Source organism: Apus apus, chromosome 3 (genome assembly GCF_020740795.1).
Source record: "Apus apus isolate bApuApu2 chromosome 3, bApuApu2.pri.cur, whole genome shotgun sequence".
Taxonomy (NCBI): Eukaryota; Metazoa; Chordata; class Aves; order Apodiformes; family Apodidae; genus Apus; species Apus apus.
In genome coordinates, this window is record NC_067284.1 from 17,592,627 (window position 1) to 17,609,352 (window position 16,726).

The 16,726-nt window shown below is 38.7% G+C and overlaps 1 protein-coding gene across 1 annotated transcript; it reads right to left on the reverse strand.

The window, feature by feature from the left end:
* Positions 1–480: 480 nt before the first annotated feature.
* On the reverse strand, positions 481–16,011 carry DDX43 (DEAD-box helicase 43). Its single transcript, XM_051613917.1, has 16 exons — positions 15,654–16,011; positions 14,985–15,040; positions 14,474–14,606; positions 12,574–12,681; positions 11,987–12,068; positions 10,176–10,332; positions 9,979–10,097; positions 9,613–9,723; positions 8,110–8,251; positions 5,719–5,819; positions 5,031–5,118; positions 3,846–3,973; positions 3,149–3,285; positions 2,292–2,430; positions 1,413–1,520; positions 481–484 (listed from the first exon to the last, which is right to left on the reverse strand). Exons 1-16 carry the CDS (start codon positions 16,009–16,011, stop codon positions 481–483), a joined length of 1,971 nt encoding a protein of 656 aa, XP_051469877.1.
* Positions 16,012–16,726: the final 715 nt, after the last annotated feature.

The following is a 16,726-nucleotide window of genomic DNA, read 5'->3' on the forward strand; positions in this document are numbered from 1 at the left end:
TCCAGTTATCTGAAAACAAAAGGAAAAAATATTGTTTACATTCTTAGCTATTAATGCTGCATTTAAATGAAAAATCCTACCAAGCAAACACACAATATTTATTTTTAACTAGTAGGTAACAGCTTTAGAAGTTAGGCACATCACACAAGAAAAAATAATGAAATTATTCCTTTTTAAGTGAAAAGAGCCCAAGCACAAAACTAGATTTATTTCTATGTAAAGTTGGTCCAATTTCCTTTTCTATGTCACTTTTAAAAATGCATTTTATTTAAATGGGACAGTTACATAAAACAATCAACCAAGAAAATAAACTTCTACATTCCAACCCCTGGATGCCAACAATAATAATTTTCCTTCAGTAACTTCAAGGGACTGGTTATTTTGTGGGCTTTCTCAGAGGTCTTCGTATATCCTTTTCAATATCTTTTCTGTTTTGAAATTCTTTGTATCTTTCTGCCATTGCAACAAGCTCATTAGGAACTACCTGATAAGAAAGCAGCACAAGAACAAGGTCAGTTTAAAATAAATTATAGTTTTAGATTCTGTTTTAAACAAATGCTGGTACTTAAAGCATTGCCATAGGAGGGATTCTCTCTTTTTTTTTTTTTCCTTTTCCCTCAAAAGCACCTTATTAGGTTTGCAAAAAGTATCACAACAGAAAATGTAGGTGAAGTTTTAACTCAGGTTTGACTAACTGTCCACACTATGAACCACAAGTCCTAGGTAAAAGCAATGTGCTTTGTACTCATCAACCCCCCATCCCCACAGATACAAAAAAGTAAAAATTTTAACTCTAGTGTGGGTATGAAGTGGGGGTTTAATATGCATCAGGGAAAATACTATTTCTTGTTACAGCACAAAACAGCAACATAATTGTCTCTGGCTTCTCACATAGGGTAGAAAGAAAAAAAACCTCTCTCTTTAAAATAAATGAGAAATCACATTTGAGTCCTATTTCCCATCCTATTTACAAATATCTGTAAGAATGAGAGCTTGCAAAAAGTATGTGTAGATATTGCAACTGTCAGACATAATAAACTGATGAACAATTGTGCTGCTTATGATGTAAATATTTACATTGTTAAACGTTTGTACATGAGTCCAGAAGTGATATGCAAATGGAATAAAATACTGTGAAATAAACCAGATTCTATTATTCCTCTGCAGGCCTCCATGTGTCCCTACACTAGTTACTCTTTCTTTGGATGTGGAAAGCTTTGGTTGAAGTTCCCAGTTCTTCTCTGGGACTCATCTGCAAGATAAATACAGCAAAGGATATCCAGAACAAGAGAGACTTAAATACCTTTCTTTCTTGCCTGTGATACTACAGACACTCACCAAGAAAGATATAAGTAGGCTTAGACCTTAACAAATTGTTTCAGGTGGTAAACCAGAACCACTGTAAATCCTACCCAGTAAGATGGATTCTTACTTGGTTTGCTCTTTGCAGAATTTCAATCAGCTCAGATGCAACCCTCCAATCATTCCTAGTGACAAGTGTTACTGCCTCCCCAGTACGTCTAAAACAAGGAATGAAATAACTGTTGAACTTCCAAACAACTGCTTCTAGGCTTTTCCTACTGACCTATACAATCATAAATTGTACTACAAGCAGTATTATTCAACTGGTAGATACTGGCTTAAGTATTTACTATACATATAACAGAAAACAACTTTTCATCAAGATCAGAATATGGCAATTCACCTAAAATGGAGCAAAGGCACAACTGATTTAGACTTTCAGGTAATGAACCTAGCATAACGACAACATATTTATTAAGAGACATACATTCATACAGTTATTACAATAAACACACACAGAAGGAAAAACACACTTGTGCCAACCTTGGAAAGCAGCATTCAATCCTAGCAACAAACTACACCACCATAACAGGCTGAAAACTTTGAATTTTTATTTTTTTCCCCAATGGGATGACTAGGAAACTGGACAACTCAGTGGCTCACAAAGAGACAAACAGGAAAGTGCCATTTCACAATATCTACAGAGAAGCTGTTTTGAACTGTAACTCTTCCTCACATTTAAACCAGCTTTCAACCATCCCTCATTCCCACCCCCCTCAATGAAAGTGGAAAACATGTTTGCCTTAAAGTTAACAGTGAACTAATAACACACTAAATGTTTTTGAAATTATCTAAATGCACCTTGATAAACTATGGATTCTTCACTCCCCCACTCCACGTTATCTGTAGCTCTAGCATTTGAAAATGAAAGCACTTATGCAGTGCATAAAATATTGACAATCTATTACTATTTTCTTGGAAATACCTACCCTGCTCTTCCAGTACGACCTACTCTATGAACATATTCTTCAATGTTGCGAGGGAAGTCAAAGTTAAAAACATGAGTAATGTCATGCACATCAAGGCCACGGGATGCTAAGTCAGTAGCTACCAGTATTCTGACTTTGCCTAAAAAAAAAAAATACAACCAAGAGAGAATGGAAGTTTATGGAATAAACAGAAAATATACTCCAAGCTATTGATTTTTCTAGTGTATAATGCACTTACTCTTAACACATAAAGGAAAAGTATGCTTGTTGCACATCACACTGAACTAGCCTCAAATACAAGGTGGTAAGTAAGCACTCAAAATGTCATTTTAGTATTATTTGTGTTTCACAAGTAGAACAGCAGGGTGCAGGAGAAGCAAGAGACATGCCTAGTTGATATAAAGAATCTGTGAAAAGAACAGAAACTTCAATAACTATATTCTCACCTGGCATCCTTATCACAGGACTACTCTTTGTTTTATCATCATGTGATCACATAACCCCAATGTAAAATCTTACTGGCGTAATTAAGAGCAGAACTGTTTCACTGAAAGCACCACTGTTCTACACTTAAACTTGTGTTCACTAGACAACACATTATTTATTTCCACGGACATTAAAAAAATAAAATAAACCTTACTTTAAATTATTTAACTCTTAAACATTCCAAATTTTATTGAAGAGCAATCTTGCTTTGTTTGCTAAACTAATGAAGCAAATTTATCATTAAGAGCTCTTCAATTTTTTTCACTTCTATGGTACTGAAAAGACCTGGCACTTACAAATAGACAAAGTTCTGCACATGACAAGCTTTAAAAACCTGGGCTAAATACACCAATAGTTAGGTACAAACATACCTTTCTTAAAGTCATCTAAAGCCTGTTCTCTATCACACTGTTCCCTGTTACCATGAAGTGACTGCACTGGAATTCCTTGGAGACCAAAATCACTTGCTAAGTCATCAGCTCTAGGATGAAATAAAACAATTTTTTTTCTCTTTAAGAACCAAAGTGGAAAGCAAAATAAAAATGCCGCATCTAGATTTAGATCCAAAAGTTAATAATGTGACAGCAAAAGCTAAATGTGTGCCTAAAGGAAAAACCCCAACTAGGTCAGCTGATATTTATGATAAAATTATGAAAGCAAGACTATTCCCCACATACATGTCAGCTTGTATTTATATAGAAGAGAAATAAAACATGACCTTTGTGTTGTTCACTCAAAAAGTTTGCGTGTGGTACAGTGACAACCCCACCCCCAATCAGATCTTGTATGCACCAGCTGCATTTGCATTAGTACAGAACGTTAACATCTTCTTTAAAACTGTGAAATTGAGATTTACCACCACCACTAATGACATTAAAAGGATACTGACTACCACTCAGTCTGAATGAATGAAGAAATAAAAAAATATTACTACTACTAGCACATTGTCGACAAGAGCTGTTACACTTGCTAATTATTACATGAACTAAAAGAACTATCCAGCATTTCTGTTACCAAAAATCAATCAATCAATCAATCAACACACCATACTGAGAAGTGATTACATACGTTAGCTTTTTCCCCACAAAAATGATGACCTTATCTTTTGGCTTCATGGACTCAACAAAGTATCGCACGAAAGCTTTCTTCTCCTCCTCGGCGATAACAATGACTCTCTGTTCTACTGTATTTACTGCCTGTCAAAACAGTAAAAAGGGATAATAGAGATAGATTAGAATAGTCTTTTTTCTGTTTATTCACATATTACAATATTATGAAACTAGTAATATTATACCACGAAAAACTGTTTTAAAACCAAAATATGTATCTGTTCGGAGTTCAAACAATGCAGATGTATTTGTTGTTTCCTAGCTGCTCTAGAATAGTAAAAATTTAACATTAAGCAGTTTGCCAAATCATGTATTTGCAGAGGTTTAAGAGGGTACAGATTAGCAGACTAATGAGATGAAACAAGCATAGATCTGAACAGAACAAGATGAAAAGTGAATTTTCCCCAAATTTCTACCTAAAAGTATATTGGATACTAAGATTCCTCATTCTTTGTCACTAAAAAAGTTGACCTTTAAGAACCAAAGTAATCTTTGGGCCATGATACAGAGATCTTGGAAGAACTACTATTTCTGTATGTTCTGCTGGTACTGAAGCCAACTGCACATAGCTGCACAAGCATAACTGTTATGCAACTACATCTACATATTAGAAGTCTCAGACTTTAAAAACAGTTCTTACTCTAAGGCATATATTCCTACCCTAGGCAAGTGCCCTCCAGGAGTTTAACAGAGCTTCCACTCCCTTTGAGAAAGCAGTAGCTAAGACACACAGATCCAGATAAGGAGCTGTGTGAATTAGAAGGAAGAACTTCAACAGGAAAAGTAAAGCACTTGCTGAACATAAGTGAAGGCTGCAAACACAAGGGTTCAGGCAAGAACACTTGGCACTGTGAAGTACAATAATCAAGCTTAAATTTGATTGATAGATACTCGTTGCTTGTGATGTCTTCTACTGAAGATCTAGGACTTCAAAACCTTGTTACAGAACCCTAAGAACAAAATTCTCTACTTTTTTTTCTTCAGTTCTCTCTAAACTTTTAATGAAGCTTTCAAAGTATAACTTGAAGTTCTGATTAGTTTTAAAGTTAGATGTATTTGCTTACATATAGTTACAAGCAAAATATTTCTTTTTTTAACTGTAGGTTCTCCCCCAAAGAAAACAAAACAGAACAGAACAACTTACTGCTAAGTCAAGAGTGCCAACATACACAATCATAGGATTTTTCAAATAGGATTTCGCTAGGCGACGCACACCATGAGGCCACGTAGCACTAAACAGGAAGTGAAGAGGCAAACACACATCAGAATGGAGTGTAAAATTTTCACCAATTCATTAATTTCATCACATTCTTCTTTCTTTCTTATGTACCAGTGAAAAGACTTGAGTATGCAATAACAGTAGTGAGCTTATAGAACACTTAGAAATAATCTTTAAAGAGTTATCAGTAAACAGCACTTAAGCTTTAAATTATTGTTGGGGTATTCTACTTTTATGCTCCCAAAAGCTGCATAATTTCAAAGTTAATCCAGGTACAGACTAGCACAGATACTAATTAGAAGGTTAAGATGCACATTTGGTACCAGATGAAGAAGCTGGCATTTCAAATTGCCATGTCAAATTCTAGCACTCACTGGACATCTTCCTTTTTGGGAAGAACTCAGTTGTTTTTATAGTCGATGCAAAACATCAGAAAAGGGGCAAGAAAATAACATTGTCAAATAACTCAGTAGGACTGACTAGACAGAACTAGAATACTGATGCCATTCCCATTTAGGCTAGAAAAAGTTTTATTAAAACTGACATCTTTTAACTTGTTTAATAACCTTAGGTTTACAGCACTCAAGCACTGAGTGCTATGTTGTTTACATACCTTGTCATAACAGTTTGTCTGTCAGGCCGCACATCTATTATGATCTTCATTATCTGAGGTTCAAATCCCATATCCAACATCCTGTCAGCCTCATCTAAAACCTGCTCAGAACAAGGTTATTTATTGTGTCCAGATAAGGATTTAAACAAGACATTACCTAGCAGACCATTTTTAATGCACCGCAAAAAGCCTGTTCAACTTGTATCCCATCTCTTCAATTTCCTTAAAGCTTTTTCATTTAGTAATACCTTTGTAGGCAGAACAAGAAAATCAACAGCACCTTTAACAGCACTTGAGGTCAGAGAAGAAAAAACAGCAACTGTTTGTTTGCTTTAAAAATAACTTGGTCACTACTTAAAATTAAGCACAGAATTAAAAGAAGCAAAAAGGAAAACCAAACAAACCTGGGGTGGGGGGGAAAGCCCACACACCACACTTTCAATAAAAAAAACGTATAGTAATTTAAAGGGGAAATCCTTTTTCTACCTTGTTAGAGAGATCTCACATCAGACCAAAATACCAGTTCTCAATTTAGTTCCTCCTTAGAATTTGGAAAAAATTCAGACTGTACATTCTGGCTCACACTAGGACCATGCAGCGCGCCCAGAGCTCAAATTTATTTCATCTGGTAAAAATCCCAAAGAGAACAAGTGAGCCGAAGGTCTGAGTACAACTATTTGGAACTCATCTTTTTTCTAATATACAAGTGCACTCCACACTCTGTAAATGTTCACATACAAAGGAAAAAGGCTGCCATCCAAGACTGATCCCTTTGATTTTCTAATAGTTTGTGTAAATCAAAGTTGTATGGATTATGCTTATAAGTACTGACATTTTTAGTCACATATGCGTGAAACCTAAGACTTTGATGCTAAACCCTTTCTACTGTGCTGATTTTACTGTTCCATTCTTTTCAGATTTTTATTCTATTAGCACGTGATCTACGTATATCCCTGAAAAAAACCCAAGTCATCAGCTGAGATACAGGGATTCTATATCTTGATTTAATTTTCTTTATTTTCAAAAGACTCATGGAGAATTCATTAACTACTTGGTTTCTAATACAATGGCAAGGTTGAAGCAGCACTAATTTCCTATACAGAGTTGGCTACTATGCCTCTTTCCGCAGCAGCTTTCTAAGCTATTAAGCACTCTGGTATTTTGCTAGAAAGAGAGAAGAAAGTGTGTGTATTAGCAGTTGAGATTTCCTTATTCCTAATTGCTGCTTAAAGAACAGAGGGTGTAATAGACATAAAATAGACATTAGCATTATTTTTTTTTCAAACACCTCATAGCCAGGTCCTGGTTTATACGCTACACTCTATTCTTTCCTCTGTTTTGAATTAGTTATTGGTAAGATTGACACTATTTCATTGTATTTGAAGAATAAAAGGACTACTCAATCACTTTTAAGTAATGTCATGCTACAGTACATCTCTTACACACTGAAACATCTGATTTTGGTTCCACAGATATTCTCTGCTTTACAAAGCAGTGTGCGCTTGTAGTATGACTATACTTCACCATGGCAGAGAAAGAATGTTCCTATAGTTCTCAGAAAGCAGGTGTTCAGGCCTTTTTCCTCTTGCTTTGCAATTACACGTTATTCTTCTAGATCAAGCTACTCTCCTTTCTTCTAATAATATTCATTATCTAGACAGCCAAATTATAATGATGCTCTACCACCACTGGCCTTGTTCACAACTATTAGTTACAACTAGAGCTAACTTCTTACAGCATATGAGTATTTAACTCTTAGAGAGGAGCAGGGCTGGAGAAATGGGGGGAAAATCAGGCCAAATTGTCAAATTAGGCAACAGACAACTCAGAAATAATTTAATATATGAAAAGAGTTTACAAAATAGTAAAGTTTTTTAAATGTGCAGCACAGCAAAAGGCAAGAATGAAATGAAGATACTATCCCTAACAATGTTGACATGGCTATTTTCCCACTTAAATAAAGTCAGTCACCCAAATATTTAAATATCCTTTTGCAATGCTGATGCTTACTGTAAAAGTTCTAATAAGAACCTGAGTCCCTGGTAACCTTTAAAAGAAAAGACAACTTGGGAAAGGTATTTCATCCATTAATAGCTTATCTTGACATAATGAAATTTAAACCAGCAAACATTATTAACATGAGATTAACAATTTACTTTCTTTAAAATGTTGACAGTGCTCAAAGCCTATTTTTTTTTTTTCTGGGAAATACTGCACATCTGCAACGCAATTTTGGCAAGCACGAACTACCCCTCCAACATCAATCTCAATGCTAAGATGTACAGCAAAATAAACTTAAAAAGTGTAAAGAAAACTTAATTAAAGCATAACTTCACACTAAACAAACCATTTCCCAACTGGTGCATTACTCATTCCATATCAGTTACTTGCCAAGTACGTTATGCTCTTCAAATTTACAAGGTTGTTCATCTGAAGATCATTCAGTCTGCCAGGAGTTGCAATAACAATATCCACACCCTTGGTAACCACATCTATCTGTCCTTTTCGGTCCCCACCGCCATATATGCACATACTGAAAACCAAAATGTTTTACAGAAGCAGTGTATTAAGGCTCAGCTAAAGTAAATCTTTTTCAAAGAAATGCCAGCACGTTGCTTCATTTTAAAAAGTATAATCTGGTTTTCTCAAGAGGAAGGTATACAGTAAGTGTGACTGACAGTACCACAGTAAATAATGGACTTAACACTGAATGATACTACCTCAACAGCACAGCAACAGACTTGATTGTTTGAACAGCAAAACATCTGATTTTTCATAGTATTGTGTAGAAAAACGTGTCCTTTCATGTGTTCATCTGTTTTTGGCACAGACATTTTCAGAACAACGCAAAACACACTTCTAGCTTAATAGTTAACTTCCTGTCTTTCATGATTATTTTCACCGGAATTTCAGATATTTTGCTGTTCAAACAATCATAGCACTCAATAAGGTACTAGGCTTACACACAAACTTAACAGGCTCTATAAAACTTCTTAGTATTTCTGGGAAGGAGAACAACATACATTTCCATATTTTATGTCTACAAGACTGATCTCTGGATGCTTACCAGAGAGCCCTGAAAGTAAGTTTTTTAGTACACTAATGTCTTAAATGGAGACCTACACTCTCAACAGGCTTGTGGATGAAACCAAATTGGGAAAGCAGCTGATACAATAGAGGGCTGAGCTGTTACTCAGAAGGATCACAAAAGGCTAAAGAAATGGGCTGAGAGGAATCCTGCAAGTTCAACAAAAGCAAAGATGAGGATGGAACTACCCCATGGCAGAGGGCCAAAGTGCTAGAAGATGGCTTTGCAGAATAGACTTGGGTGGACAAGAAACCGAACATTATTCAACAGTGTAACTCCACAGAAAAGAAAGCCATCTGTGTACTATGGCGAAGGTAGCCAGCAGGTGAGAGAACTACTAAGATTCCTTTATTCAGCACTTGTGAGATCACACCTTAAGCACAGTATCTAGCTTTTGTAACCCCCACCTCTACTACAAGTCAGGCATATAAATACTGGTGCAAGACAAGCAGGTCTTCCAGATCCAGTGCATACAGTGAGAAGCTGGTAACTGGGCTTCTTCAGCCTGCAGAGAAGACTCAGGGAGACCTTACTGCTGTCAACAGCTACCTAACAGCAAGATGTCAAGACACAATCAGCTGTCCACACAGAAGGATGAGAAGCAACAGACAAAGCTACAATATAGAGAACTCCAACTACATATGATTTTCACCATAAGAGCAGCCAAAACAAGCATTCTAGCAACTGGAAAAATACAAACCCTGCACTTACTACCTTCCCCTCCCCTCTTAGCAAATGCAATTATTTTAGTAGGTAAATTAAGGCACAAGTAGGAAAAAAAAATACTTAACAAGCGAGAAGATTACCTTTTAATTCCTTTGTATGCATACTTTGAACACTCTGCCTCTACTTGAAGTGCCAGTTCTCGAGTGGGAGCAAGGACTAACATTCCTGGCCCCCTACGCTGATCTCTGGATCTGCAATAAAGCATCTTTAGAAAGTGGGAATAGGGCTAGGCAAAGTCCATCAGCTCTGACATCAAAGACTTTTATACTGTTCTAGACTTTCTCCATACACTGCTACTAATGGAACCTATGGTGACAAGTTTGGTAATTATTCCACCAGGTTCGTAGCCGTTTTGCAATTTCTGATTTTCTTTAATAGAAAACCATGACATGGGGGTGGGGGAAGCATCAAGAGCTAAACAAGTTGGACACGTGAGCAGCACTTACATTGGCTGTGAAGTCAAGTGAATGAATCCAGGCATTAAGTATGCTAATGTCTTCCCGGTACCAGTCTGTGCTATGCCGATAAGATCAATTCCTTGGAGAATGATCGGCCATGCCTGGGACTAACATAAAACAACAAATACTTAAATGGACTTTTCTCTTAAGCATCAGGTAGAGAGTCATCAAAACTGAAGAAGTACCTGAATTGGTGTAGGTTTCTGAAAACCAACTTTTCTTATATTAGCCATAATATCAGGATAACGCTCAAATACATCTTCAAATCTACAAACTGGATTGGGAATGCCACGCTTTTCACCTTCTTTTAAGTCATCACAAATTATATTATTATTTTCTTTCCTGTATAGAATTAAAGAATTGCAATTGCTTTAAAGTCTCATCATCTGAAAAAGCAGAGCTAACACAGAAGACTGCTTTTCTGACCTTTTCTTTATTTTTCAAATTCCTTAACAACAAAAACGAGCTCAGGCTCTTGAATGAGACTTAAAACTGTTCTTCTAACTTTTAAGAAAGTTTTACTACAAAAACACTTCTCCTGGAGGCATCAATTACCATTCTTTCTGAAGAATGATTAATTTGAAGTTATATATGGCTATTAACTAGCACAGCAGTCCTGTCATCTCAGACTTATTATACGATATTACAAATTAAATAACTCTGACAAGTTTTTAAACCTAAAGCTCATAGAAATGGATTGGACTTGTTTGTCAGAACACTATATTCTGACAAAAGCCTTCCTGAAATATTTTCAGAGCAGCTCCCTGGATGCTCTAGAAAATACAAAGAGAACAGTTTAGAAAAAAGAACATGGTCAGTAAGAAAAGCTCCACAAAAAAGAAAAAGCCCAACCCACTCCAAAAACCCCACCAAACAAAACCCAAAACACAACAATGCACACAAACAGCTACATAAAAACTGTGGTTCTGAGACTCCCCCCAGTTAAGAGGTATTAATCCAAGTAAGGAGTTTATCTCCATTCCAGTTCTGTACTCTTCTGCAGATTCCATTCAGCAAATAATTTTACTTCAAGCAAGGTGTGGTCTCAGGAAAGAATGGGTAATTCAACCTCCTCGTGTTTACAAAAATTTGTTTTTTTCCAATTCTTTTTTTCCTTAAAGCAAACAGATTGGATAAAAAAAGGAGAAACCTTCCTCTATCACACAAGTGTATTTCTTCAATTAGTGTTCTGAACCTACAGAACAATGTTCTCTTGCTCTTCACTAACTCTAACAATAACATGTATACTTTAAGAAAACAGATGTAAATTTCATGCTTTGCCCATTGTGGCAAGGTTTCTCTGGTGTCCACGCAAGAGAAAAAACAGATGCCATGCAAAAAGAACAATAAAGAAAAGGTAACACTTCCAAGAATGTTCACCAACTTCATTAGAACTACAGAAAAGGAGTAAAACTACTACCAGGGCCTGACCAGAAACTTGTTTTTCTTGCAAAGTAATTATGCAGATTGCTGGATCAAAATGGATGGATATAAATTAATGAGGCATGTACTCACCAGGATGTACTTGTAAAGGTAAGACTGATGAACAATAAGACAACAGAAACAATGCTGACATTTTTTTAAGATGGTATTGACCAAAATATATGGGGAAAAAATGGCAGCCAAGAGGTATTCAACATGTCAACAATCCAAGTCCTTATAGGACCTAAAAATGCAAACATGCTCTCTCATGAAATGCAAAGAAACAGCAAAAAGCCAATGAACTGTTTTGATTTTTTTCCCTTCTGAAAGTCAACTAGATCAAACACTTTTAAAGAAGCAGTTAATCCCTCAAGTGACCCTCAATTCCAAGCAACTAACAATACCTCATTTGCTATTTATTTTCTGATTCCTGAGAAAGAGTTCCTAAGAAGATCTAACGTATTATAAGACCCTAACATTAATGCCTGTGTCTCAGCATTTGACCTCCCACTTTCTGGGCTTTATACCTTGTTATTTTTACCATGCAGATTACTCCCCCTAGAAATTATCTTACCGCCACAGTTCCACTTCTTCCTGTGACATGGATGCAGTACTTGGTGACTCTTTATAGAAGTTTTTCTCAATTGGAGGCAAATCTTAAACAATCAGAATAAGTCTGTCAGCAATGCTACAGATCCAGGGTAAGTCTGCCAATGCTTGAGACAGAAATCCCAAAACCCAGACTGTGCCTCATACTAGCAGACTAGTCAAAAGCAGTGGAAGACTATTCTTGTTCATGTTAAACGCCAAGACTGAGATAAACAAGTATCTGCAAAAGAACCACTTCCCCACATTTCTAAGTCTAAAGTAATTTCTGCTAACATATGTAGTATAATATTTAACGACTCTCAGATTTTTGCTATGGTCACGTACAAAACAGCATTTTCAAAAGGTGAAATCTAAATACCAATTGAGTGGTAAGTTTAAGTCTTCACACAACAATTACAATGTCCTCCTTGACCATGCTTGAGAAATGCTGACATGGTCACTTCTCTACAAATACTTAACTAATTTGGACACTGAAAGATTGAGTCATCTCAAATAAAAAATTAGTAACATCATAGGAAGGTAAGTATCATGCAATAAAATTTTAAGACTAACCTGCCCACTTCATGGCTTCATATTTAGCTTTGTTTTCTCGAAGAGCAGCCCAGTTTATCACAGGTTTCTTTGGGTTATTTTCAGGTTTGATCATGTCCAAGGTTTTTCCTGTGGAGTTAGTACCAAAATGCTGTCTGATGAAATGTGTCAAAGGGTGGAGAATTCCCTCTCAAAACAAACACCTTTTCTTTGTCTATTTGAAGACCTCTTACATGAACAGACATGAAGCATAGTGTGTTCAGTCTCAGGCCTCCCACTACAAGGAAAACACTGAGGTGTTAAGAGCACATCCAAAGAAAGGCAATAAAGCTGATGAAGGGTCTAGAGCACAAGTCTTACCAGCAGTGGCTGAGAGAACTGAGGTTGTTTAGACTGGAGAAAAGAAAGCTAAGGGGAAACCTCATCACCCTCTATAACTACTTGAAAGGAGGTTGTAGCCAGGTGGGGGTTGGTCTCTTGTTGCTAGTAACAAGTGATAGAACAAAAGGAAATGGCTAAAGTTGTGCCAGCGGTGGTTTAGACTGGATATTAGGGAAGATTTCTTCCCTGAAAAAGTTGACAGGCACTGGCACAGGCTGCTCAGGGAAGTGGTGGAGTCACCAGCCTTTGAAGTATTTAAAATATGTGGTGCTTAGAGACATGGTTTAGTGGTGGAAATGGCAGTGTGCCAGGTTAACAGTTGGACTTTATTATCTTGAAGGTCTTTTCCAACCCAAATGATTCTATTATTTAAATAGATAATTGTTTCCTAGGTCTTAGCCTGAATCAGTAAAACCTGTACAAATCCAGTTCTGATAAAGAAGCATTTCAACATCTTTAGCTACTTAAAGTAATGACAGCTTCCAAAATGCTGCTCCTCCAGCTATATAAGGCTCTTCATGCAGCAGGCTTTTAAAACACTCATGAGCTTTATTTTTAACTGCTACAACATTAAAGTTTACTTCTAAAGCATCCAACATCATAAAGTTGCAGTGTAGTTACTTTCTACACCCCTTTTTTGATTAAGTTAACTCTTCTTAGAAAGAAACCTTTTTAAGAAAGAAAGGTTTCCCACTTAAGGTATAAACAGCAACACATATCAGTGGTAAATCAGGGAACACAGCAAAAACACAATTACACATACTAAGGAAGTGTTAACTAATTTTAGCCTCTTGAAATACATTCGTCCCCATTCTGGGGCACTTCTAAATTCAAAACTCACAACTACTCCATTCCTTACTCTAATGCTGGAACACAGCTCTTGGATCCCTCCTCATCAGTCCTCCACATCAACAACTATGGATGTTGTTTGCCTGAGCAAAAAGTCATCAGGAGCACAAATACCAATAACTTAAGCAGCATCTCAACATACAATCATTATTTATATACCCACGTAACAGACAAAGTTAATACAATATAGTAAAGTGAGGCATGATGTGCAACATCAAATCTTAAATGTTAACTTCCTATTAATGTAGTAAGTCAGCATTACCCATGCTATAAACAGTATGTGTTTGCTTTGCAGACTGCATTTTAAAGAGCTTATTGAATTTTAAATACGGCAGATACTACATTAAAACTTAAACTAGAACTAATACTTGTATTTTAGAGGAATCTGACTGATAATGCAAGAAGCCAAGTGGTACAATGTTCCACATTAATTAAAACTGTTGAAAACACTAAGGAACACATTTTCACAGAAGTGTGGCAGTTTGGGGTGGGGAGGGAGGAGAATTACTAGTAGCTGAGAAAAAAGGATGTCTAGGTATTTCAGTTTAAAGGAGGCATGCTATTGTCCAAAAACAAAGTTAAAGTTAATTCACTTCAATAAAATATTAAAAATACACTTCAGCAAACTACCAAATATATGGAAAGGCAATGCATGGTCTTTTTTTTTTCTTTTCAAAACCACATTTCTTACCTTTCTCAGTCCCTCCTCTAACGTAGTTTTGTCCAGATCTTGTAACAGCATCATCAATCAACAACTTGGCTTTTGTTTGCCCAGCAATGCTGCCAAAAATCTTTACTTCAGCTTCATGGGTTCCTTTTATAACCTATGTTCATTAAACCTTACTGAGTTTTTTTTAATACCGCAAAACCAAACATTATATAAGAACATATACTGAAAGCAATCTTTGATTTTTTAATTATTTTAACCTCTCTTCCAAGTAAAGTTAATTCCCCTTCCAAAAGTAATGGAAATAAATGCATACTTAAGGAAAAAAAAAATCAATAGGCTTTTCCTGCTTTCACATACCAGTTGAGTTGCACTCTCAGTTCCACTTCCTTTTTACCAATTCTTGTAAAATAATAGAATTATTACAGCTATTGCAACATCCTTTGACTTGCTGCAGTAACTTTGGTTTACACGAAGCAAAATTAAGTATGTTCCAAACATAATTTCTGTCTAGATGACACACAGCACATGGTACCTTTATCCTGGAACCTGAAGAATCCTCAAGTTCTCTTATTTTAGTTCCACCCCGACCTGTTATAAAGATACAACTGCTGGTATTACGGAGATTTAGGCCAAACTGTCAAGAACTACACATGGCAAGTATTTTGGTTGTGACAAAAAACAAATGCCTTCATATGAGTACACACACCGGTGAATAAAAGAACTTGTGACGCCAAACTGTTGGAAAATGCAGGTAACTTTTTGGTAATTAACCACATGGAAGGTACATCTGGGGCACGAAGGCACCTCAGTGTATAAGATCAAGCAGCAAAATCAGCTCAAGAGAGATCCACCCTTCCTCTAGAAAGGGGCTTCAGCCCACCTACGGACTGCTGGCCGTGAGAAACAGGTATCAATCCAACCACTTCAGGGGAAAAAAGCCCAGCTCTCCCGGCGAGTGAGAGCGCTCTACTGCTCAGCCAGGTCTGCAAAATCACCCTGTCATCCCCAGGCGAAAAAGACGTGAGGGGGTCACCAAGGGCTGGGGCCCTCCCAGGCCGGGGAGCGGGAGGACGCGGCTCTCCGGGTGCCAGGGGGAGAGGCAGGAGCCCACGCCAACAAACCTCTCTGCGACCGCGGCCGCTCCTCCTCCTCCGCCCGCTCCCCGCAGCACCTGACTGACTCCCTCAGCGGCCGGTATTACCTATGAGAGCCCCGACCAGGGCTTTGTCCAGATGGAAGCACAGCGGAGCCACGACGTCCTCAGCTCGGCCGAAGTGGGCTCGGGGCGGCGGCTGCTGCTGCACCGGCTCTCCCAGGCCACGGCAGCCTTCACCGCTTCGAGCCTCCCGCTCCGCCCCTCCGCGGCTGGCCGACGGCGCCGCCCGCCGCCCCCCAGCGCTTCCACCTCCTCCGTAGGTTCCTCCATAGGTTCCTCCATAGGTTCCTCCGCAGGCGCGCGTCTGCGGAGAGGCTGCCGACAGCGGCCCGGCAGCGGCAGAAGATGGCGGCGGCCCCGGCGCGGCCCCGTCCTCGTCGCCGCTGCTCTCCCAGTCAGACATGGCGGCCCCTCCCACCGCCGCCGCCGCCCACGTGGTGCGTCTTGGCGCTCCTTGCGCAGGGGCCGCGCTGATTGGCCAGGGCGGGCCGCCCTCCGAGCTGTGATTGGCTGACTCCGAGGGGCCGCGCGCAGGCAGGGGCGGAGCGCTTATCCCCCGTCCGCGCCGAGGGACGGGCTGAGCTGGCGCGTGCCGGGAGCGCGCTCAAGGGGCGTCCTGTGTCCTTCCGCAGCGCGGAGGGACACGGGGTGATGGGGCCCGGTCCTGAGCGGCCGGGGAGCCGCGAGGTGTGGGGGGGTGGGAGAGGCGGCCTCAGGGCTGGGTGTGTTTGAAGGTTCTCAAGCGGGTACAGTATTGGAAATAATCAGGGAAGGATGGAGGTTGAAGGGATCTCTGGAGGTCAGCTTGTCCAGCTGCCCTGCTGAGGCAGGCACAGCGAGAGCCCAGGTGCTGCCTCCAGGAGGCTTCGGGGTATCTCCCGAGAGTGGAGACTCCCTGGGCTCTCCGGGCAGCTGTGCCACGGCTCCATCACTCTCACAGAAAAAAAAAAAAGGGAAAAAAAAGAAAAAAAAAAAAGATAATATAATGAAAGAAAAGCCGACCTCCCTACCGACCTCCCTTAAGTGAAGCTGAAAATCTGCTAAATGAAGGTTTAAATTTCCCCTCTAGGCGCATTCCTGCACTTCTCTTGTATAGGGCTGAAGGGCGAACCTGCGTG